General features: G+C 40.6%; 1 protein-coding gene across 8 annotated transcripts in view; it reads left to right on the top strand.

The window, feature by feature from the left end:
• Window positions 1-25823, top strand: part of ssbp3a (single stranded DNA binding protein 3a) — a 199699-nt gene that overhangs the window by 154001 nt on the left and 19875 nt on the right. For 4 of the 8 annotated variants that reach the window (XM_087990783.1, XM_087990779.1, XM_087990782.1 and 1 more), the window contains 6 exons: window positions 2477-2536; window positions 9046-9112; window positions 9196-9269; window positions 12445-12509; window positions 12808-12856; window positions 24897-24932. In XM_087990783.1, coding sequence (XP_087846909.1) covers window positions 2477-2536; window positions 9046-9112; window positions 9196-9269; window positions 12445-12509; window positions 12808-12856; window positions 24897-24932 — 351 coding nt within the window. Of the gene's footprint in view, window positions 1-2476; window positions 2537-9045; window positions 9113-9195; window positions 9270-12420; window positions 12510-12807; window positions 12857-24896; window positions 24933-25823 lie in introns of all 8 variants that reach the window. The other 4 variants (XM_087990781.1, XM_087990784.1, XM_087990778.1 and 1 more) reach the window with 1 other exon arrangement.

Raw genomic sequence — 25823 nt, 5'->3', positions numbered from 1 at the left:
TTGCTTGCTGTCATCTTGCGTACGAGACTCCTAATCAGGTTGTCCCCAGAAGTGAAACTTCCAATTAAAGGTCTTTTAAATTCGATGGATTTTTTTTGCCTTTTATCAGCCCACACCTCATGCTTTTTTAAAAAATCAGGTTTTCTTCCCCATTGCTCTCCTACTTTCTCCTGAAGGCATGCACGTGACGTGGTTGTATATTATTGGTTCCTCTCCGATAATCTGCTGATTGGCCATTCTGATCCTTAGTGAATGTGAAGAGGTTGTTTGCCTCTGGAAGGCATCACAGTCAAGCTCTGAACTGCCCTGCCATTTATTATAGAATGCACATGCTCCTCCACAACAGCCAATGCAAAGCAGAAATGCTGATTGACCTCAGTTCTCCCAACCTGGCCTCACAACCCCTTTCTCCTCTTTCCCCCTCTTCCCCCAAAATGCAACCCCTCAAAAACAACCCACTGATGCTTTGCCTTGGCATAGTCCATAACCTAAACCTTGGACTTAGTAGTCCACATGGTTCAGTATCATCCTGTATGGTGCATTTATTCACTGAGCCATTGGGCAGGGTGAAACCCTTGTCTTAAACTTGGTTATGTTAAGTCAGTCTGGCATGTTAGCATCATGGGAACATATGCAACTGCAGACAGAAGGGGGCAAATACTTTTTGTTTTTGAACAGTAATGACCTGTTGGTCAAGACAGAATGATCCATGGGAGTTAGGAAGGTTCACTCCTGGGATAATCCGATTAGCCTTTCTATAATTTTTCCTTCTGTGATTGTAATTACTTTTTTATGTACTCAGCTTAGTGAGTAGATCACTGCCTTGATACTGGACCTGTGAACATTGTCATTTCTTTGTAACTGTGTTCCAAAAATGCGTGTGTTTGAAATGTTGACAGCCGAGCTATGTTATTGGTATGTGTATATGTCTGTGTGTACATGTGTCGATATAAAATGTGCAATTCCTGTTCATAGCATTCTTGCAGATTGTTACATCGCCTTACTCTGCAGTGTTGAAGAATGTCATCACACACTTTCCAACCAAGTTCCTCAGTCAGAGTCCATTATATTGAGAAATCATTGCCTGCAAAATTGTATACATTTAACTTGTGTTGAATCCTTTAAACACGAGTCAGACGAGAAGCCATTAATACTCCTGATGACCTGTATATAAATACAATTTTATGATGCAAAAAATTAATGTCCTAAATTATTGGTGATTACAAATAGTTTTTTTCTTTATTCCAGCAAGAAATCCAAATTTGATATTTTTTCTTCCTTCCTTCCTTCCTTTCTTTGTCCTCTGACTGCAACAAACTAGCCAGTAAGAGGTGGCCAAGAGAAGTCTGCATTGTTTGCAAATTTCCCCTTCTCTTTCTGGGAGATGGTTGTCTGTTTGCAAAAATTCAAGAAAATTGGTTGACTATATAACTGTCGATCTTGGTCATTGCAATGCTGGAATTTAGTGCATAAGTGGATATTTCACATATTTAATGGGGAGCCTTTGAATTAGATTTTTTTTTCTTTTTTTGAAAGCCTAAGATTTCCAGTATTCTCAGTATTTTTTGGTTTTGTTTAGATTTATTGTAGCTTTACTTATTGAGAGGAAATGTCTGTAAATATCTATTTAAATACATTTGTAAAATTGCTTAGTTTGCACTTCAGATTTGTAAAGTAAGGCAAGTTCTTTGTAACTGAACTGATACTGAGTTTCATTGTTGATCTTTACAACTTTACTGATCTGAACATCCCAAAGTTTAGCTTCAGCAGCAGTGGCTTCTCAGCAGTGGCAGATGCCTTAATTTGCCAGAAATCAATGTGAGCTGTTTTACTGTTTTTGAGCACTCCTGATAATTGACAGTGTAGTGCATTGTTTAATTATCACAGCCAGTTTGCTACTATATGAATCAAGGTTGTTCAAAGTTAAAGCTACAAGCACCACCATCACCACCCCCAATCCCCCATCCTTTTTTTTGGGAGGGTCAGGGAAATTGAGTGTCAGGGTACAATATCCAGTCAGACAGCTTTCTTCTCTGTGGTGCTTTCATCAGGGCACCTCAAAGGAAATTGAGATAGTTAAAAGCAAAGCATGTTTAAACAGTGAATTACGATTTTCCTTTCAATGACATCACAAAGTCGTCATAATTTTGGTCCAGATCCAATATGCAACCATGGGTTCGCTCAAGTAATTTATTCCTACAAGTCATATCACTCGGTCTCTATTTTCATTTTCTCCGTGGCCTTTTATGCGGAATCATACCACTTGGGTAGCAAATTGTACTGATCACACAACAAGTTAAGGAATTCAAAGTGTTTGATATGATATTGTACCTCAAAGTGCCAGGTTACTTTGCTTTGACTTTGGTAATTTATTTAATATTGCAGGAGTTTATGGGTTTTCAACTTTGATTTACGTAAGAACATACTGTTAGAAGTTTAGCTGATTGGAGACTTAACCAATTCTGTGTAATTGCAGCCTTTTATGTCACCGCGATACGCAGGAGGTCCAAGGCCCCCTATCAGAATGGGAAGCCAGGTACTGTACCAACTGTTTCTCTCACTGCCACAATGGTGCAAACTGTATTTAGCTAACTGGTTTGTTAAGATTGTTTAATACTGAGTGAGTGAAAGAAAGTTTGGAAGAAGTGTAGGTAATTCAACCCCTTTTGCCTGTTTTAAAAGTTCACAAGAGTGGGACTGATTTAATTTCATCCACCATTCTTTACTACATACCCTTTTATATTTTGTCTAGCAAAAACCTAACAATGTCAACAGTAAAATTATCAATTGAGCTATAATCTCATACTTGTGAGAATAGATTTGATATTTTCACCACTCTGTTTCACTTGCATGCAGAAATATTCCTTGGCTGTCTCTTAAATGACTTGGCTGTCTTTCAGGTTGTTCTTAGCCTAAACTCCAATTGTTGGCAGAAAAGTTTCTCTCTATCTGTTCTGTCATTTTGTTTTGTTTTCAAATCCTAAACCTTGGAATCAAATTATCCCTTAACTACCTGTTCTCAAAGGAATGCATGTGAAGTTCACATGTCCTTATCTCTGTTGGATTCTGGGAATAATTTCAATATGTGTTGTGTTTCTTCCAAGCCAAACACAGCCAAAGTTGCTGACAGACTTTACACAATACTCCTCCAGATGTGGTCTAACCAGAACTTTGGTGGGTCATAGAACTTTATCTTACTAGTGCTCTGGTCCTCAAGATGTAAAGGTTGACATTCACTCTATTCCACCCTTTTTTTTTTTGATTATTGCTTTTATATTTTAGAAATCCATGGCTATGGATGCCTCAGAGTGTTGGCGATCCGCTATTCCTAACTTCTTATCATTTAAATAAGATTGAAATGTTTCCATTTTATTCAAAACTGTATTAAACATGAGCTGTGTTGTGTTTGTTGTCAAACCAACTGTGCAATTTTGTTCATTGCATTTCTTGTGCAAATATTGAGTGATAACCTCAGTTGGTTTAAATGTCAGATTTGTAAAGATGGAGCTGTTTAGTTTAGAGATTAATGTCATTAGTTCCCCATCTGAAATTCAAAATCTGGGACACTTAAGAACATAAGAACTGGGAGCAGGAGTAGGCCGTTCAGCCCTTCGAGGAGAAAGTGAGGTCTGCAGATGCTGGAGATCAAAGTTGAAACTTTATTGCTGGAACAGCACAGCAGGTCAGGCAGCATCCAGGGAACAGGAGATTCGACGTTTCGGGCACAGGCCCTTCCTCAGGATTCCTGAGGAAGGGCCTGTGCCCGAAACGTCGAATCTCCTGTTCCCTGGATGCTGCCTGACCTGCTGTGCTTTTCCAGCAATAAAGTTTCAACGTTCAGCCCTTCGAGCCTATTCTGCCATTCATTAAGATAATGGCTTATCTTTTCGTGGACTCCACTCTATTAACCCGCATTTTCACCATATCCATTCATTCCCTTAGCTTTAAAACAGATTACTGAAGTAGCATCAACTACTTCCCTGGGCAAGGAATTCCATAGATTAACAACCCTCTGGGTGAAGAAGTTCCTTCTTAGTTCAGTTTTAAACCTGCTTCCTCTAATCTTGAGGCCATGCCCTCTTGTCCAAGTTTCACCTACCAGTAGAAACATCCTCTCTATTTCTGTTTTATTGATTCCCTTAATTTTATTTATTTCTATAAGATCCTTCCTCATTCTTCTAAATTCCAATGAATATAATCCCAATCTACTCAGCCATTCCTCATAAGCCAACCCCCTCAACTCCAAAATCAACCTCGTGAACCTCCACTGCCACTACATCCTTCCTTAAGCAAGGAGACCAAATCTGCATGCAGTACTCCAGGTGTGGCCTCAACAGCACCTTGTACAGCTGTAACATCACCCCTCTGCTTTTAAACTCAACTCCTTTAGTAATGAAGGACAGAATTCCATTTGCCTTCCTAATCACTTGTTGTACTTGCAGACCAACCTTCTGTGACTCATGCACAAGGACACCCAGGTTCTTCTGCAAATCAGCATGCTGCAACGTTTCCCATTCAAGTAGTAATCTATTTTGTGGTTACTCCTACCAAAATGTACGATTTCACATTTGTTAACATTTTATTCCATCTGCCAGACCTTTGTCCACTCACTCTATGTATCTGCAAAGTTTCACAGTCCTCTGCACATTTTGCTCTGCCAGTCATCTGAGTGTCATCAGCAAATCTTGACACTGTACACATGGTCCTCAACTCCAAACCATCTATATAAGTTGTAAATAATTATCGTCCCAACACTGATCCCTGAGGCACACCACTAGTCACTGATTGCCAGCCAGAGCAACACTCATTTATCCTCACTCTTTGCTTCCTGTCAGTCAACCAATCCTGTATGCTTGCTAATATTCTACCCCTAACACCATGCATCCTTATCTTATGCAGCAGCCTCATGTGCAACACCTTGTCAAAGGCTTTTTGGAAATCTAGATACACCACATTCATTGGGTCCCTGTTGTCCACCTTGTGAAATGTCTTCATAGAATTCCAAAGGATTTGTAAAGCATGACGTGTCCTTCATGAACCCATGCTGCGTCTGTACAATGGGACAATTTCTTTTGAGATGCCCTGCTATTTCTTCCTTGATAATAGACTCCAACATCTTCCCCACTACAGAGGTTAAGCTCACTGGTCTATAACTCCCCTTTTTTTGTCATCTTGCCTTTTTGAAACAGTGGGATCACATTTGCTATTTTCCAATCTGCTGGGACTGCCCCACAGTCCAGCGAATTTTGGAAAATTACTGCCATCTCATTTAGTACCCTGGGATGCATTCCATCAGGGCCAGGAGACTTATCTATCCTTAGCTCCATTAGCTTACCCAACACTACCTCTTCCGTAATAATAATTGTTTCCAGGTCCTCACCTCCCTTTGTCTCTTCGTCACTTACTGGCGTGTTATTAGTGTCCTCCACTGTGAAGACTGATGCAAAATACCTGTTCAATGCCTCAGCCATTTCATCATATCCCATAACTAAATGCCCCTTCTCATCCTCTAAAGGACCAACATTTACTTTAGCCACTCTTTTGATTTTATAGAAACTTTTGCAATCTGTCTTTATATTCTGTGCTGGATTTTTTTTCACATGTTCCATATTACTTTTATTTATAGCTCTTGTTGCAGCTTTCTGTTGGCCTTTTTGAAGTTTTCTCCATTTTCTAGATTCCTGCTGTTTTGGTCACTTTGTGTGCCTTCTCTTTCACTTTGATAGCCTGCCTTATTTCCTTAGACACACATGGCAGATTACCCCTCCTCTTACAGTTCTTCCTTCTCACTGGAATATACTTTTGCTGAGCACTTTGAAAATTTTTTGGAAGGTCCTCCACTGCTCATCAACTGTCGCACCACTGTTTCCAATCTATTTTGGCCCGGTCCTCCCTCATTCTATCATAATCCCCCTTATTCACGCTCACAACCCTAGTATTGGATTTTATCTTCATACTATCCAGCTGTATTTTAAATTCAACCACACTGTGATCATTCCTTCCAAGAGGATCCCTGACTATGAGGTCATTAATTATTCCTGCCTCATTACACAGGACCAGATCTAGAATAGCTTGCTCCCTCATCAATTCCATTACATACTGTTCAAGAAAACTATCACGGATACACTCAACCAACTCCTCCTCAAGGCTACCCTGACCGAACTGATTCAACCAATCTACATGTAGATTAAAATCCCCCATGATAATTGCTGTACCATTTTTGCAGGCATTAGTTCTTTGTTTATTGTCTGCCCCAATATGATATTATTTGGTACACTTCCAGTAAATATATATTGAAACATGCAGCACGGTATCTACACAGCAGTAAAACATTTTAGGAGTTTGAGCTGCAAGTCTGGTTACAGAGATGATTTTCCTTCGTTACTTGCATGGTGGGTATGTCTTGGGACTTGAAACCAATACTTTTGAGAGCACGTTCAGTTTCTTTGAGTTGAGGCAGTGTGAGGACTTATTTTGGTTGTGGCATCACAACTGAATGCTACTAAGCACCTTTACTGTTCTGTAACTCGATGCTCAAGAGTGGGTAATCTCCCAATTTCAACATCCTAGCATTTGCTACCAGGTTATGGTCTGTTATGTCTTTAACCAGGTAATTTCCTCTTGTTCCTCCGCCTCCATCTGAATTTCCTGCCCTGCCACTTCACAAAAGATTTTTTACCCCATGAGGAAATATTTTTAATTTCGCCAGCTACTGAAAACAGTAAATACATTTACTGGATTGATTTTTTAAATGCCTTCAACAATGTTAAATTAATTCAACTTTTGTTTTTTTTTAAAATACTAAGTAAAGATGATACGTTTCTCTTTTTTTTCTTTCCTGTCATCCTTTTAACATGGGGAGCTTTTCTAGATTCAGTTAGCAGGTTTATTTCCAGAGAATGAGCACAGTCCTTGCAATGTGCTCGCGCTCCCAATACCCTGTGACCAAGTGAAATGCTGCTTTTATTACTGTGTTGCATAAAACTCATTTGTTATTCCTTTAATGGATGTCAGTTGATAGTTATGATATCATTGCCTGAGACCCCACACTCTTAGGAAGGTACAAATAACATTAGCTACGTTTCAAGCCTGGTCTGTCTTTTCTTTTTACATAATGAATTTGATATTTTCAGGGGTTTTTCCTTGACAGTATCTAAAACTGCCGAAACAGTTTACTGTCAGTTCAGTTGTTACATTGCAGCAGCAATGTTCACTGACTTTTCTACCTCTAGGAGCACAGTCCTCATTCATAGTGGGAACTGTTGGATGTAAAATGGGATTGCCTGAATGATACATGTCCTATTTCAGTTAGATCGCGACAGACAATTGCCAAGCTTTCCCAGGTCAGGTTAGTGTTGCCTATGTGTAATTTTAAAAGCAACTTGGTTTTGTTTAGAAAATGGAGTAATCCAGCTGGAGAGCACAATATGAAGTCAGTAATGTTGAGTTTCAGTTTTGTCTATTATTTGGTAACTAGTTTGGCCATGTGTCGAATATGTATAACATTGTGGAGACATTGAGTAGAAATTTCTCCTTATCCTTGTGAAACTGAGGTGAGCCTTCAATATCTCCAGGCAGTATCATGAGTGCTGCTGCATTAGGAGAATTACTTTGCTGTGCAGCACTGCACCGAAGTGAGCAAACTCTAGTGACTAGCGTATACTAGTAAAACTAATAGGTCATAGCAACAGAAGTGAAAACTGAAATTGCAGAGTTCACTATTTTGTTGTGTGATTATGCAAAACTTGGATGTTAAGCTTTTTCCAATGCAAATTTTTTTTACTATCAAATTTGGGGAAATTTTTAGTTATGCAATGTGTGTTTTCAATGTAGATTTTAATATATATGTTTTGAAACATTGACTACAAGTTGCACCCAGCCAGAATTGTTGCTGAGTTCATGGTTCTGCAACAATGCACTGTTTGCTTTGCTGCCAAAATAATTATTTTGGCCAGATTTCCTAATCCTTAATCAGTTTGTTTGGATTTGTGATGGTTTGAAATCAAATCATTTTTTGGGAGTTGAGAAAATTTCTTTTGATAATGGATCAGACACATGCCATCCACTAATCTAACAAATTGTTCATATGCATTTATTTTAAAAATAGTTTCCAAGTAATATCCTTGATCCTCAGCCGCCTTTCACATTTTAAAAACCTAAGACCAGCCTTTGTTGGTTTTGTCATGAGCTTGTTTTCATTGTGTTCTCTTCTACTGGAGCTAGGGTATGACGTAGGTCCCCCAATAGTTCTCTGTGGAGTTGAGCCTTGTGGACCAGGCAAGTGTAATTCTGCAGTTGCTACTTGATTATTGATCTGAGCAGTAAGAGAGGTGTGTGTGTTTCACTGACTTTTGAGGTTCTGGCTGAGGCTAAGTGGTGTCCTGTGCTATAAATGTAAGTGATTCTGTCAGGCAGGGACAAAATCTGTAAGAATTCCCATACCAAGCTATGATGCAATGTCTATTGATGGAAAATGTTTGTCTTGAGATTAGGGGAGTGCAGGATTGGATTGGTTTGTAATTTTCCCAAAATTTCAAACAGCGACACTGTCTAGATGACTTCGACAAAGTAGCAAACAGTGGCAAGTAGCTTATGGTACCATATTCTGGTGGTAGTAATCTGCTTTCTGGAAGAAAACTGGAGTACGGTTGGGGTCATTTTGTTACTGTATATTTTGTGGTGTTACTTTGTTCGTCAGTTTTCTGTGGAAAGCTATAGGTTTTTAGACTTCCATATTGCAGGCATATACAGTTCTGTATTGCTGATAACTGGAAGGTGTATATCTGGAAGTACTGACTACAAACAACGTATTTTGTTCGGATAATCGAATGTTCAGATAACACTGTTTATCCAAGCATTGGGACCTTGAGATCTTGTTTGGATAATCCTAAATTCAGATAATTGAGGTGGTAGTGTACTTGGGAGTGGGATGTTTTAATTGTCTATTTAACCCTCTATTAACTTTCCTTCCTATCACTTTACAGCTTGTATATACATCTCAATTGGAAGTGGAATTATGATATAGTAATGTTGTAATGTTTTCAGCCCCCAGGTGGTGTTCCAGGTGCACAGCCATTGCTACCCAACACATTGGATCCCACGCGACAACAAGGTGAGATGTGTTTACAGTCCACTGAGATTTTAAAAATATTTATGGGCTCAGGATGTGTAAATAGTTTCTTCTGCTGTCTACAGGGCACCCTGGTATGGGTGGACCAATGCAGAGAATGAATCCTCCCCCACGAGGAATGGGCCCAATGGGACAGCAGGTAAGGGACACAGGCTGCAACATTTCAGTTCTGGTCTTCGAATGTACTGCTCTGTTAGTATTGAAATGCCAAGTTAATTTTTGTGCCCACCAGTTATCAGTCAGTTAGCTGCCACCTGTTTTGCAAATTCTCTGTGTCCATGATTTAGTTCTTACATTTTGTGTTTAGAATATGTAGGTCAGTTGCAAGGTTAAATCTGTTTTTGCTGATCTGAAAATGTAACAATTGTTCACGGTACCTCTAATCTAGAGAAAATAGTATGAAGAATGACTACATCCCTGTTAGACTGGCCTTGCTGTGTAGTGTTATATCCTTGAATCAGAAGTGATGATTTTGACTCCCACACCAAAAGGTTTAGCACATAACCTAGGCTGGCAATGCCAGACAGAGGCAATGCTATACGGTGCCTTTTTTGAGATGTTAACTTGAAGTCCTATTTACCCCTTTAGGTGGACTGATAAAGCTACTGTGATATTATTCCAAGCATTCTGAAGGCAGATATTTACTCCTCAACTATTGTCACCAAAGCAGAGTGACAAAAGGGTAACTAGGGAGAGAATAGGGCCCCTCAAAGATCAGCAAGGCGGCCTTTGTGTGGAGCCACAGAAAATGGGGGAGATACTAAATGAATATTTTGCATCAGTATTTACTATGGAAAATGATATCGAAGATATAGACTGTAGGGAAATAGATGGTGACATCTTGCAAAATGTCCAGAGTACAGAGGAGAAAATGCTGGATGTCTTGAAACTGTTAAACGTGGATAAATCCCCAGGACCTGATCAGGTGTACCTGAGAACTCTGTGTGAAGCTAGGGAAGTGATTGCTGGGCCTCTTGCTGAGATATTTGTATCATCGATAGTCACAGGTGAGGTGCCGAAAGACTGAAAGTTGGCAATGGTGGTGCCACTGTTTAAGAAGGGCAGGAACTATAGACCGGTGAGCCTGACCTTGGTGGTGGGCAAGTTGTTGGAGGGAATCCTGAGGGACAGGATGTACATGTATTTGGAAAGGCAAGGACTGATTCAGGATAGTCAATATGGTTATGTGCGTGGGAGATCATGTCTCACAAACTTGATTGAGTTCTTTGAAGAAGTAACAAAGAAGATTGATGAGGGCAGAGCAGTAGATGTGATCTATATGGACTTCAGTAAGGCGTTCAACAAGGTTCCCCATGGGAGACTGATTAGCAAGGTTAGATCTCATGGAATACAGGGAGAACTAGCCATTTGGATACAGAACTGGCTCAAAGGTAGAAAACAGAGGGTGGTGGTGGAGGGTTGTTTTTCAGACTGGAGGCCTGGGACCAGTGGAATGCCACAAGGATCGATGCTGCGTCCTCTACTTTTTACATAAATGATTTGGATGTGGGCATAAGAGGTACAGTTAGTAACTTTGCAGATTTGGAGGTGTAGTGGACAGCGAAGAGGGTTACCTCAGATTACAACAGGATCTTGACCAGATGGGCCAATGGGCTGAGAAGTGGCAGATGGAGTTTAATTCAGATAAATGCGAGGTGCTGCATTTTGGGAAAGCAAATCTTAGCAGGACTTATACACTTAATGGTAAGGACCTAGGGAGTATTGCTAAAGAAAGAGACCTTGGAGTGCAGGTTCATGGCTCCTTGAAAATGGAGTCGCATGTAGATAGGATAGTGAAGAAGGCATTTGGTATGCTTTCCTTTATTGGTCAGAGTATTGAGTACAGGAATTTGGGAGGTCATGTTGCGGCTGTACAGGACATTGGTTAGGCAATTGTTGGAATATTGTGTGCAATTCTGGTCTCCTTCCTATTGGAAAGATGTTGTGAAACTTGAAAGGGTTCAGAAAAGATTTACAAGGATGTTGCCAGGGTTGGAGGATCTCAGCTGCAGGGAGAGGCTGAACAGGCTGGGGCTGTTTTCCCTGGAGCGTCAGAGGCTGAGGGGTGATCTTATAGAGGTTTTACAAAATTGAGGGGCATGGATAGGATAAATAGGCAAAGTCTTTTCCCTGGGGTCGGGGAGTCCAGAACTGGAGGGCATAGGTTTAGGGTGAGAGGGGAAAGATATAAAAGAGACTCAAGGGGCAACTTTTTTTCACGCAGAGGCTGGTACGTATATGGAATGAGCTGCCAGAGGATGTGGTGGAGGCTGTTACAATTGCAACATTTAAGATGGGTATATGAATAGGAAGGGTTTGGAGGGATATGTGCTGGGTGCTGGCTGGTAGGACTAGATTGGGTTGGGATATCTGGTCAGCATGGATGGGTTGGACCGAAGGGTCTGTTTTCATGCTGTACATCCCTATGACTATGAATGTTTGTCCTTGTTAACTTGCACTAATTCCTAATGTATGTTTTGATAGCCTCATCTTCACAAGTTCCTTGAACTCACTCAATCCTACCTCTGCAACCTCCTCTAAACTTAGTTCCCCTCCCATGTTCTTCAGTATTCCACCCTGGCTCTCATTCATCAATCTTCTCCTGTGACTAGTGACAGAGTTTTTACCTATCACTGCTCAAATTTATTGAATCTTGTTCAATTGTCTCTTTGTGCCTCTTTCTTTTCAAAACCCATTTTTGCATCCAAACCTTTAATCATATCTAAACACTTTCAGATTGGTGTTCTGTTATTCTTTCTATTAAAATGCCTTGGAATATTGCATTTTTCAAACATGCACATGATTGGGGTAGATGTCATAGGTGATCTTGCCAGTTCTCAGGACTTTTACTCTCAACATTTCTAGTTGTGTGAATGAAAATTCAGTGCCTGAAAACAATTAATTGATATTCTAACTGTTTAATATTTTAGTAGCTGTGAATGTTTGTTGGGATCAAATATCAAGGCCAGTAAAAAGTAAAGTGAATGGGAGTAGAGGAAAATTACTGTAGTGATTTGTGAATTTGTTGGGTAAGTGCTTGACTTCAATCCCCACTGCTATTCAGATCAGAGATTGTGGGGGTTGCATAGGATGATGGAAGCAAGTCACCATTGTAATATCCAGTTGAGTATGCAATTGGCCCAAAAAATCTTTTTGCGTCAGACCTTGTTGATTTCAATTGGTACTGTTTTGTTTTGAGCACAAGTCTTGGGACCTGCATAATAACTTAACTAACCTTCTGTTTTTCTTCCCTTCCATCCCTTTCTCTGGTTTTCTTCTCGTTATGGTAGTCTGATCCTTGGTTATCATTGCAGAACTATGGCGGTTCAATGAGACCTCCACCCAATTCAATAGGTCCAGGCATGGCTGGGATGAACATGTAAGTCTCTTCTGTGTTCAGATAAGTCATTGATAAAAGTGGGGAAAGTCAGTTTTAATCACTTTACACGATATGATCATGTTCTTAACTGGGGAAAATTGAAGTAAGTTTTTGACTTTGAAGCGTTTGGAACTCAAATATAATTATGGGTAAATGCAGGTGTACTGTATTTTAATTTATGACAAAGGTACGTAAAGGATTTAGTGAAACCACTGCAGACCTAATGATGCAAGAACAGATTGTGTGTGTTAATAGATTGTGAAAATAAATGGAAGTAAATAATAAATTTTCATTGCAGGGGTCCAGGAGCTGGGCGACCATGGCCTAATCCTTCCAATGCTAACTCAGTAAGTCGTACAGTATTTAGTACACAAATAGACCTTTTGTCCCAACAGGGTTTCTGCTCCACGTGAGCTTCCTACCACCTCTCTCTGTGTCCTTCTATATCTTCCCAGTTTATTTATCTGGATTCCCCTTAAATGAACCTATATTATTAGTTGTCTTAACTAATCCGTGACATTGAGTTCTGCATTCTGACCACTGTCATAAGTTACTCCTGCAAACCCTGGTGGATTTATTAGTGCAAGTGGAAACATTTTCTCTCAAGTCTATCCAGTCAAATCCTTCATAACTTTAAAGGCAGCTATCAGTTTGCCCTCAGGGTGTGTTCTGTTTCGACCTAATTGACTTAATTTGGGGTATCCTTTTTCTGTTGCATATATTCTGTATTTAACTAATATGGAGTTTTCTGTTTTAAAAAATCATTTTTTAAAAAAAATGACTTGTAGCTACGTGCTTTATGAAACAATTATTATTGTGCATTGATTTGCGCAATTTCCATCCAATGCAGGCCGCTCTTTATGGCGTAAACCTACGGTGAAATACATGTACTTTTCAATGACCATCAACTTTAACAAGGAATTGGTGGAAAAGCCATTCGTTTTGATTATTAATCCTTAGGGAAACTTTTTTATATTGATTCAATATGTATTCAAACAAAATGTTACCTGCCCATTACGATGAGCTCTTCATTTTTTAGTTTCCATGTACCATGAACACGTTTGGCAGTCCAACAGGAAAAATTATTACAGATTACTTTTCCAGTAGGAGGTAATCATTCAGTACAGTATGACCTTTCTCATCCTAATTCCAGTTCCTACATGTCATGACTCTGTTCCCTTGCTTCTATTATCAATTACATTCACATTTCTTCAAATAGTAAGAGAGAGATGCCTTCATTCTTATCAAATTGTTTTTTTTTAATTGTCATGCTTTGTGTTCCATCTCGCATGTATTTCTGTGGCTTCTGACATTTAATGCTAATTCTTTTCACTGTATACAATTGATGAATCTTATGAATCCCTTCTATAGTGAGAAGATGGGTAGAACTAGGCTTAGTGGGTTTAAGATGCTGTTAAAATCCAAAATGGCTGAACTGGCAATTCCTTATTGATTTTAGAAACAACATGAGAGTTACTTTGATCTAGCCTTTCTTTTCCCAGGGTGCTTGATGAGCTTTGCCATGAAACTCTGGAATATCCTGCAAAGGCCCTGTAGCTATTGAAAACTGAAAGTTTTATTCTTAGTCAAGAGTTATTACACTTGCCATATAGCAAGTGCAATGACCCTGTTACAACAGAATTATTGTTCTTGTAGTTTTATCCTTTTTGTTGAGGTGACAGAGTGCCTTTACATAGAATATGTGCTGTAATAGGCCACTTGGCATTTACATAGCTCTCCACTTTGTCTGTTTTAGGTTCTGGTTAAATGCATCTGTACTATTCACTTCAACTATTCCATATTCTGGCATGCTCCACAATCTAACCACTCTTTAATTAACGCCATTCCTCATGGATTGTTTTGGATGCATTACTGACTGTCTTATTTTCATGGGTCTTGTTTTAAATTAATGTCCTTATGTTTTACACCAAACTGCTTAAACACTTGATCGTTACACATTCTCCACATGAAGCTTTCTTGATCCGTACTTCACACAAGGATCAGATTACTTCTGAATGACTTATAAAATGAAATGATGAATTGTGTGCTTGGGAGCTTCGAAACGTCACTTCTCTCTTTAACAGATGTCTTTGAGGTACTTATTCTGAATATCCCAGCTCTAGAACATTGTTTAGGTAATGAGGAGAACTGGTTTTCGTTTTTCTTAAATTATCTGGTGCTCTCACCCCACTGCAAGATGCATTTAATAATGATTTTATAACTCCAGTGTCTGTGTTGATAATGATCCCTGCAATAATAGCTGTAGGAAAAAGCATTTTCAAGTAGTTACCCCATTGATGGGTAAGTGAATGTAGATCCTTGGTGGTATTAGGTAAAATGTGGTAGGTGATACAGTTGATAGCCACCTTCTTACTTTGTGACAACAGGAGTGACATTGAAAGTGCTACAATTGATGTGGTATCAACTTGCATCAATTAGATGTACATGAGTTCTACTCCAGAGACTGGATCCCAAATCACGGCACGCACTTCAGTCTGAACTATGACAGCACTTCACTATTGGGAGGTGCCATCTTTCAAATGAGATATTTAACAAACATTCTGTCTGCCCTTGTTGATTGACTTAAAAGATTCTATGACACTAGTCCTGACCAATATTTATTCTTCAACCTACGTCACTGAAATGTGAGATCTGGTCATAGGGTAGTTTAGTGGTTAGCAAGGCTGTCTCACAGCACAAATGACCCAGGTTCCATTCCAGCCTCTGCCTGTGTGGTGATTGCACGTTCTATGTAAATTTCCTCGCAGATTAGGTGGATTGGCCATGCAAAATTGCCCATAGTGTCCAAGGATGTGCAGGCTAGATGGATTAGCCGCGGGAAATGCAGGGTCACAGGGATAATGTAGATTGTTGGTTCTGGGTGGGATGATTTTGGGGAAACGGTGTGGATTTAGTGGGCTGAATGGCCTGCTTCCTCATTGTAGGGATTCTGTTAGTCTATGATTAACACAGTGCTGTTTGAGAGATGCATTACTTTCATTAGTCAGTTTTGTGACAACTGAAACTCACTACTACGATCGGTCACAACATAAAAATGCATTTGTCAGTTACCAAGTTAGCCTATTAAATACCTTGCAACAGATTTTGAACAAAGATTATTGACCAGGTTTCTTAATAAATACAATTATTGGCTTACTATCAAAACAATGTATTCAATGAAGATGCAACAATTAGATATTTTTAAAAAATAGAAAAAATATTTTTCTGCAGAGCTTGGCTTTCTTAAAAACCTTTTACCAATTGATTATTCTTGAGTGTAAAAGGATGAAACATAAATTTTCAATATTTGTTCGCGTATGTTCTTGGCTCAGCTAGCATTTAATGCCTGTGCCTAATTGCCCAGGAGAGGATGGTGGGAAGCTGCCTCCTTGAACTGTGGTGGTACTTGGGTATAGGGTCACCTGCAATGCTGTTAGGAAGGAAATTCCATGATTGTCATCTTGCAACAATGAGGGAAATGGTGAGTGGACATACATTTATTGGTTGTGATCCTCCATATCTACTACCTATGTCCTTCTAAGTGGTTGAGTTTGTGGGTTTGTAAGATGTTTTCAGAGGATCCTTGGTGAGTCACTGCAGTGCATTTCTAGATGGTATAAGCTGCTGCCATTGTGTTTCTGTGGTGGATGGTGAAGCTGAAGGATGGAGTCCAGCAGTCTGCTTTGCCCTGGATGGTGTAAAGCTGCTTGAATGTTGTGGGAGATGCATTTAACCAGGCATTTGGGATGTATTCTACCATATTCCTGACTTGTACTTTGTGAATGTTTGTCAGATGTTAGTGAGACAGGAGGTGAGTTACTTACTGCAGAATACCTAGTGTCTGACCTGTTCTTGTAGCTATAACTTCTATATGGCTAGTCCAGTTTAGGTTCTTGTTAGTGGTAACCCTCAAATATGATAGTGGGGTTTTCAATAATGGTAATGCATATCAAGGGTTGATGGTTAGATTTTCAATTGTTGAAGAGATAGCCATCACCTATCAGAAGAGTACTGAACATTGTGCAATCGTCAGGGAACATTTGACCATATGATGAAAAGAAGATCGTTGAAGTAGCTGAGTATGGTTGGGTTAGTGACATTCCCCTGAGGAATTTTTGCAGAGATGTCACGGAGCTGAGATGATCAACAACCATAAGCAATATCTTTTTGCAAGTTATGAATCGAGCCAGGGTACTGTTTGCTCCCTAATTCACATTGACTCCAGTTTTGATAAGACTGTGATGCCAGACTCATTTTAATGCTGCCTTCATTTCAAGGGCAGTCACTCTCACATCACTTCTGGAGTTTAGTTCTTTAGTCTACATTTAGACCAAGGCTGGAATGAGGTCAAGAGCCAAGTGGTCCTGGTGAAACCCTAAGTGAGCATCAGCAACCAAGTTATTTCTTTGCAGGTGCCACTTGACAGCACTATTGATCCCTTCCATCACTTTGATCATTGAAAGTAGATCGGTCTGCTGGTAATTAGCAAGATTGGATTTGTCCTGCTTTTGTGCAACATATATATCCAGGCAATTTTCCACATTGTCAGGCCAGTGCTGCTATTGTCTCTGTATTGGAACGGCTTGGCAAGGGGACTGTTGTCACGGTCTGTTGCCTTTTCAGTGTCCGTTGTCTTCTGTCATTTCTTGATACCGTGTGGAGTGAATTGAATTTGTTGAAGACTGGCATCTATGATGGTGGGGCCCTCAGGAGGATGCCAAGCTGGATCTCCTGGTCAGCACTGCCTGCAGAAGATTGCAAGTACTTTTATTTTGTATTTTGTACTGATGTGCTGGACTCAACTATGGTTGTGGATATTGAAGTGGCCTCCACTCCTGTCAATTATTTGTTCCTCCATTATTATTCATAGCTGACTGTGGCAGGACCATGACCCCAAATTTGATCTGTTGATTTTGGGATCGCTTTCCTCTATTGCATGCTGCTTCTGTTTGGTAAGGAGTCCTGTGTTGTAGCTTCTCCAATCTCATTGCTCATATTTAGATACATCTGGTCATCTGACATGCCCTCCTTCACTCTTGACTGAATTAATGTTGATCTCTTGGAATATTGGAGTGGGGAATATACCTGTCCATGAGATTGCAGATGTGGTTGAATACAATACTGCTGCTGATGGCCAGTGGTGTCACATGGAGGCCCAGTTTGGAGTTGCTAGATTTGTTCAAGATTTGTCCCATTTAATTCAATGGAGGCTATTCTCCGTGCAAAGTCAAGACTGCCTCCATAAGGACTGTGCAGTGGTCACTCATAAATGACCCTCTGGACAAATGTGTATGTGACAGATAGAAAAGTGGGGATGAGGTAGATATTTCCCTCTTGTTAGTCCCCTCATCACTTGCCACAGACCCAGTCCAGCAGCCATTTAGAGCTTGGTCAGTAAGGTGCAACTGAACCACTTTTAATAATGGATGTTGAAGTCTCCCACCCAGAGTACATTTTGTGCTCTTTTCACTATCAATTCTTTCTTCAGGTGGTGCTCAATGTGGAGGAATATCCAATTAATCATCCAGAGAATAGTGGTGGGTGCTTTTTAACAAGTTGTAGTTGGCCAATGTAGGACCTGAAGCCGTGAGTCTTCATGGGGCCTCGGGTCAGTGTGGAGGACTCCTTTAGCATCTCTTGTTCCAATTATACATACTGTGCCATTATCTCTTGTGGATCTGTCCTTCTGATGTGATGAAGATGGCAGTGATAGGGATATAGTCCATAAAGTATTACTCCATCTGTGTCAGGCTGTTGCTGATGGGTCTCCCAACTTTGGCACAAGCCTCTAGAAGTTGGTATGGAGGACTTTGTGCGGTCCACAGGACTGTGTTTGCTATTGTCCTTTTCGGTGTCTAGGTTAATGCCAGGTGGTCCCTCTAGTTTCATTCTTTTCTTGATACTTCACAGTGATCGGAAAGCTAGCTCTACCATTTCAGAGGGTAAGTCAACCATATAGTTCTGAATCTGGAGTCATATGTAGGCTAAACCCGGTAAGGAAAGCAGTTTCCTTCCCCAAAGGACATTCATGAAAATAGTTATTGATGCTCTGGCCCATGTAGTCAAGAAACTAATTGAGTGTTTCTGAAGTCTTGCAGGCACAACTTGCTCAGGAAATGTAATTCTTTTTATTGAAAAAGGTTTTCTTTTTACAAAATCATAAAAATACAAAAAGTAATATAACAATCTTAGATTACAAAAAAATTAACAATAAACTACCTACAAATTAACAGAACAAACCAAAATATCACAAAGGTACGCAACCGTCTTTCCGCATTAAGATTCAATAAATGACCGTGTACTAAGCAAATTAGTTTAACTTGACTTAAATTGTACTAGCCTAACCTAACAGATTAGATCAAATTAGATAAAATCACCTTGCATTAACTTAACTGAAATTAAATTAAATTACACCACTTGACACACCCCTTCCGAGGCTCCTATCCACGAGAACATCAGTTATGTACCCACAGTTATCAAGCCAACATCCCCCACCCCGGCCCACGGACCAGCTGTATAAGGCCCTGGTCAATATGGCTGACAGGTCAGTGTCTATATAATTTAAAAAGGGCCACCACGTCGTATAAAATAGTTCAGTTTTCTGGTGCACCATAATTTCAAGAAAATTGTAAGAACGTGCTCTATCACTAATCTATGCCATTCCATGAGACCTGGGGTGTTTTCTGAGATCCAGTTCATTAAAATGTTCATCTAGTGAAGGCAGGTTCAGCAGTCCCAAAAGAAGAGGTGCTGGGTCCACCCTAATTTCAATTCCCAGGATCCCCTTCAATTCACTTGGTATGGGCACCCCAGTACCGATGGACCTTACGACATGACCACATCCAATGAGTAAGGGTGCCTGTGCTTATTTTACATTTATGGCACTCTGGCAATGCTCCTTTCTTGAACTTTGCTAATCACTCTGGGGCCTATTGGCCCTGTGAAGAATCTTCAGCTACATAGTCTGTGCTTTATTTGCATATTGAGATTTTTTCACATTCTTCCATATGCCATCCCATGTTTCAAATTAAATTTCTATTAGTTCCTGATTCCAGACCCTGTAGAATCTTTCCACATCTTCCAAAGTGCCCCCTCTCTGTAGATGATATAGAGAGAGTGCCCGAACAACGGTGCATTCTTCTCTCCATGTCAGACTTATAGGACTGAGCAATAAGTGTGTTCCATCTCTGTAAATAATCCCTCATCTAAAAATAGCGCAAGAGGTCCCTACTAGCTGGTCGAAAGACATAAATAAGTCTCCCAAACAGGAGATTCCCTTAACCTTCCATGCTTTAAAGCCAGAATCCATTGATTCCAACCTAAATCCTGGGGCACCAACTAAGGGGGTGAACAGTGAGGTCTTATGTAAATTAACATTGCCTCATCATTCTCCATACTTTGATCGGGTTTTTACAATACTTGGCAACAGATTTCATCCTGTCCATAAACAGCAAGTTAAGGAGGGGGCACTTGGCCTGAGAGGCTTCAATATCGAGCCATGTCAACCTCTAATCCATACATACCCAGTCACTCTCATAGGACAATAGAGTGCTTATTTGGTACCGCTTTAGTCTGGGAGATCCTCCACCCAGAGGTAAAAAGAACATTCATTTTAATCAAGGCTATTCAGCCTAACCATGATATTGGTAACCCCTCCCAATGCTGTAGATCCGATTCTAACCTATCAAACAAATGCACAAAGTTAACTCTGTACAGTTGGTGGAAAGTGTGGGTAATAAAAAATACCCAAGTAAAGAAAGCCCTTTTGTGGTCAATGGAAAGGAAATTGTGTACCATTCTCCAATTTATGCATTCCCACCAAGTCGTCCCCCCCCCCCCCCACGTGCATGGCTTCTGTTTTTTAAATTAGTTTTAAACCCAGGGAAGTGCTGAATAATTTTATCTTTCGTTATCAGCCAAGGTACAGATTTTTCCGGGTTAGCATAATTTTAGAGTCCTTCCAAATAGCCTCCGCCAACATTTCAATTAATGAGATAAATAGCAGCGGTGAGAAGAGACACCCCTGTCGGCTGCCTCTCCCGATGCTAAAATTGTCTGATTTTACGCCGTTTGTGAGGACCACTGCATTGAGGTCGTTATATAGCACTGCCCCAAGACCAAAATATTCCAGGACACCAAAAAAAACGGCCATTCCACCTGATCAAACGCCTTTTCCGTGTCCCAGGAGACCACCAAGTATGGAGTTGACCTCTGCTGGCATACCTGTATTGTATTCAACACCATCCTGATATTATTGGAAGAGCCACGACCCTTGATAAAACCCGTCTGGTCTTCCTTTATGGTAGTGGGCAATACCTTCAATCTCAGAGCTAGCATTTTAGGGCGGATTTTAAAATCTACATTCAGCAGCAAGTTAGATCTACATGAGGGACAATCCTCTGGATCTCTCCCTTTCTTTAGAATAAGAGAGATAGCGGCCTCCCTCAGAGAAGGTGGAAGGCAGTCCTGACTATATGAATGATTGTACGTACCCAATAGTGGCTCGATCAATATGTTGATGAACTCCTTTTAGGACACGCTCAGGATTCTGTCTGGGCCAGGTGCTTTGCCACTTTGGAGCTGCCTTACTGCCTCTTGCATCTCTATTGTTAAGAGTACGTTCAAAATGGAGGCTTATTCTGTACTTATACCTGGGAGATCCAGATTCTCAAAAAAGGATTCTACTCTTGCAGCTCCATCCTCACAACCATCCGACTGGTAGAACTCCACAACAAATTTCCAGAGTACAGCATTGATCTTTTCTCGATTCGCAAGTGACAGTGCCAGTTCTCTTTCTAATAGACATGATGGACTGCGGGGCACTTTTCTTTCTAGTCAGGTATGCCAGATAATCTACTTGGCTTTTCCCCATATTCGAATAAAACTTTGCTTTGCAAAGGAGAGCTCCCTCTTTGTTGCCTGGATAAGCACTGAATTCAGAGCACCCCAGACAGCTGTGACCTGTAACTTACTCACAGATAGTCTATCATCATTAATCAATTCAGCTACTTTCAGCTAGGCTTCCAGTATCCATTGCTGCTGTTCATTCTGCCTTCTCCTGGTTGCTGAGTATGAAATAATTAAACCCCTTACATTCACCTTAGTGATCTCCCAAAGCATCGATGGGTTACTTGCCGTACCCGAGTTGATGTCCCAGAAGTTCATAATCTCCCTTGTGGACTACTATATAAATTTGCTATCCTTCAGAAGTAATGGATCCGTGTACCAGTGCCGAGTGTCTATTGCGGTACCCCTGATCTTAACATCCAAGTACGTGCCGCATGATCCGAAATGGCTATGTTCCCAATCCTTCAGGATAGCATTAAATCGAGACAGGTCGATGGAACAAAAAAAACCTATCAATTCTCGTGTGGCACTTGTGTGGGTTGGGGCAAAAGATAAAATGCCGACCATTCGGGTGGAGACATCTCCATGTCCACCAGCCCCAACACAAGTTCACTAGCTGCCTGATTTGCAGGGAGATACCAGAGAGACCCTTTGGCATCTTGCCTACCTCCGGGTCCATGAGACTGTTGAAGTCCACTCTTATAATTGTACAGTCCAACCCTCGAGCCGTTAGTTTGGAGATTGCATCAGTTAAGAATTTAAGGGAATGCGCCAGGGGGCAATAGACATACAGAATGCCATACTTTTCCCGGTGTATTAAGGCCTTGTGGATGATGAACTGTTCATGTTCATCCTTAATTTGCTCTATTATTTGGAATGAGAGGTTCCTCTGTACCAGTGATGGCCACTCCTCTGCTTTTAGAATTGAAGGAGGTGAGGTAGTAGTACCCTACTAAATCTTCCCACCTGTAACTTCAAATATTCAATGTTATTCAAGTGTGTTTCCTGTAACAGGGCAATGTCAGCCCTTTCCTTTCTGAGATTTGAGAGCACCTTCTTCTTTCTTTTGATCGGGGAATAGCTCCCCTTTCCTAAACAAACCACTAGTCATGACTGCCCAGAGCAGCCCGCAGCCCCCGGGGAAGAAGTTTACTCATGGTGCACCAAGTGGAGAAAGCACAAAATTTATCGAATCAAAAAACTACCATTACCACTACAGATACTACCAAATCTAAAAAACTAACCACCACTCTTGAATTAAACAAACAAACATGTAAACAAATCACCAGCGATTTCCCTCCTCAACCGTAGGGGTGTCCCAAACCTTGCAACCATCCTGATTTCTTCCAGCTTTGGCTGCACCCCAAACCCCAGCAATACAGAAACAAAGAAAAGCTATTATTTTCATAGGTGAGAGTAAAAAGTGGACTCCCCCTCACCCCCTCCATACATCAACCCAATCTGTCTTCAATAAACGAAATAACCACCCCTCACCCAGAAGAAACAAACAAATAACAAAAATTACTAAAAGAAAAGGGGAGAAAGGGGAGAGTTTTCCATCAGAGCAATGCCAGGCCTCTGGGACCAACAAATGCGAAAGGACAGGGTATGCCATTGTTCATAACTCCTCTTTGCCTCTCTGACCCAGGCCATTTATTTCAAAGAGTTCAAAATATCCCTTGCTATCTCTGCTGAATCAAAATTGTAAAAAGACCCTCTATTGTTGAAGCCGGGTACCTTGCAAAGTATTCGATATTCAAATCTCTCAATCTCTTCCTGACTTCTTCATAAGATTTCCTCTTCTTAATTATAGCCCCAAAGAAGTGTTGAAAAAACATAATTTTTGACGTTTTGTATACCAGAGCCTGAGAATCTTTTCCCAGCTTTCTGGAGATTTCCATTATCAGCTGCTTCTGGAGTTGCACTAGGACTGGGTGGGGTCGCTAATCCAACCCAGACCTGCACATTGCGATGTATTGGGCCCGCTTCACACGCACCTGATCCGACTTGACACTCAACCCCAGAAGCTGCAGTAGCCACTACTCCAGGAAGGTGACCAGGCTCTCACGTTGCGGGAGCCCGATTATCTGTAAGTTTTTCCTTTTGACCTTGATTCTCGAGGTCGTCGACCTGGCCCAACAGGGCCTGAACCTGGCCTTTCATTGTTCAAATCCGTCCCTATGAATTCTTTGCCACAGTCTCCGACACCACGATCCTTTTGTCCGACTGCATCAATGTGTTAATCCAGCATTCAGATCTCCTGCTCATGCTTCTGTAGCATGGCAGAAATTGGTTCAAGCGCCAATTCGATTTTCACTCTGAGACTAGATTCTGCTGCTCCAACAGGTACAGACACGCTACCACGGGAGTTGGGGCCATAGTCACGGGTGTGCCTGACACTGTAGGGGAGTGCCCTACTTGCTGCGAGTCTCTCGCTCCCTTTCCTTTATTCTTCTTCATATTGTTCCCAGAACACTAGAATCGGAGTTTAAAATGTTCTAGGTATTTTGTATTGCTTTGTTTTATTGATTTTTTTTATTATGGATGACTAATGAGGGGGGGTGGGGGTTGTGCAAGCCCATCTTACTTGGATTTTGGTGCATAGCCCTATCACAGCAGACCTATCAGTTTGCCGCCATCTTGGTTCCCCCCAGAAATGTAATCTTGAGCTGTTCCTTTAATTGTTTCAAAAGAGCAAATAGATTTCGCATTGAACTCAATAGAGGGCTTCATTTTCAGAAATGGGAGGGATCACTTGGACAGTTTGTCTTCTGTTCCCCAATGCCACTTGTTGACTTAGAGGGAAGCTAAAGAACCAAATAAAACAAGCACTTCTTCGAGTCCGTTATTGTTCACCAGCTTCAGGAAGGACCTACAGCAAGGCAAGTCATGTAATTTACAGGAAGCCATGTTTTAAAAGTCGTCAATGCCTGCAGTGAACTTTGCCCACTTTTAAACAATCTATTGCAAGCATTTCCATAAAGCTTGAAATCAGTCAATTTTCCATGAACCTTCTAAACATTAATTCTCCAAGGAATATATAGTATAAGAAATCATCTTTGGAAGACTTTGTGGTACAATGATAGCACATCAAAAGTAGTCAGTAAAGTTCTTTGACTTAGCCTGAGAAATACTTGCATTCTTATCTAACACTTTAGTCCCCATGAGTTTGAGGAATTTTATTAATCTGTTAATTACTGCCTCAAATTGTTTGCAGTGAGTGGTGATATTGAAATTGTCTCTCATTCACTGCATTTAATTTTTGCCAGTTTATGTGAACAATGGCCATTAGGACAAGTAATGTATGGAATGAGGATTTAAAACAACAAATTGTTACCTGTATGCAACATAGTCCCTTCTATTTACAAAGTAGATTTTAAACTACTTTTATTTTAGATTTTGAGGTAAATGGTTGCAATTGAACGTGCAAGGCTTTGCTCCAACCATGTTCATAATCCTTGTGGAGAGCTTATGATTGGCTTCACTGATGTTTAGTAAATTTGACTTTAAATCTCACAAATATGATGTTTTCACTTGCAGATTCCATACTCCTCCTCATCTCCTGGTACATATGGGGTATGTATTTCTATTTTGAACATGTTTGCACTGTTCAAATGCTTGTAGATGTTGAAAAATACAAAGGCTCCTGTAGATGACTTGAAGATTATTGTCGGAAATTTCAGTCTTTAGTATTGAGTCTATTCATTCCTGATGTGGAGGAGCTGGTGTTGGAGTGAGGTGGGCAAAGTTAAAAAATCTCACAACATCAGGTTATAGCTGAAAATGTGTTGCTGGTAAAGCACAGCAGGTCAGGCAGCATCCAAGGAACAGGAGAATCGACGTTTCGGGCATAAGCCCTTCATCAGGTCGAAACGTCGATTCTCCTGTTCCTTGGATGCTGCCTGACCTGCTGTGCTTTACTAGCAACACATTTTCAGCTCTGATCTCCAGCATCTGCAGACCTCACTTTCTCCTCAACATCAGGTTATAGTCCAACAGGTTTAATTGGAAGCACTTGCTTTGGGAAGGTTGCTCCTTCAGGTAGTTATGGAGTATAAGACACAGAATTTATAGCAAAAGATTAATTTCATGCAACTGAAATGATATTGAACAAAGCTAGGTTGTTGTTAGTCTTTCATCTTTTAGAATGGGTTGCAGGTTTCGGTTCACTCATATGTAAATCACAGATCTATATTTAAGTCACCTTCTTGAGATAACTTAAGGCTTTAGAACAAAAGGTGATATCTCACTCAGACAATGCATTGAAGGTGAGAGGTCAGAGTCTGTATGTCTCCCAATCTTGAGTCATACTGGTTCTATTTCCAAAGTGGAATTTACGAAATATTACATGTATTTACTGCCTACAGATCATGCATCTTTCAAGCAAACAGCACATATCTGCAAATATAATTCGGTAAATACAAATGCACCCCATTGACTAATATATGTGTGCGCGCGCGCATGAGT

The sequence above is a fragment of the Chiloscyllium plagiosum genome, unplaced genomic scaffold, assembly GCF_037043375.1.
Source record: "Chiloscyllium plagiosum isolate Xiang-an unplaced genomic scaffold, Cpla_swu_hap1 HiC_scaffold_9, whole genome shotgun sequence".
Lineage (NCBI taxonomy): Eukaryota > Metazoa > Chordata > Chondrichthyes > Orectolobiformes > Hemiscylliidae > Chiloscyllium > Chiloscyllium plagiosum.
This window is presented reverse-complemented; position numbering and strand designations above follow the sequence as displayed.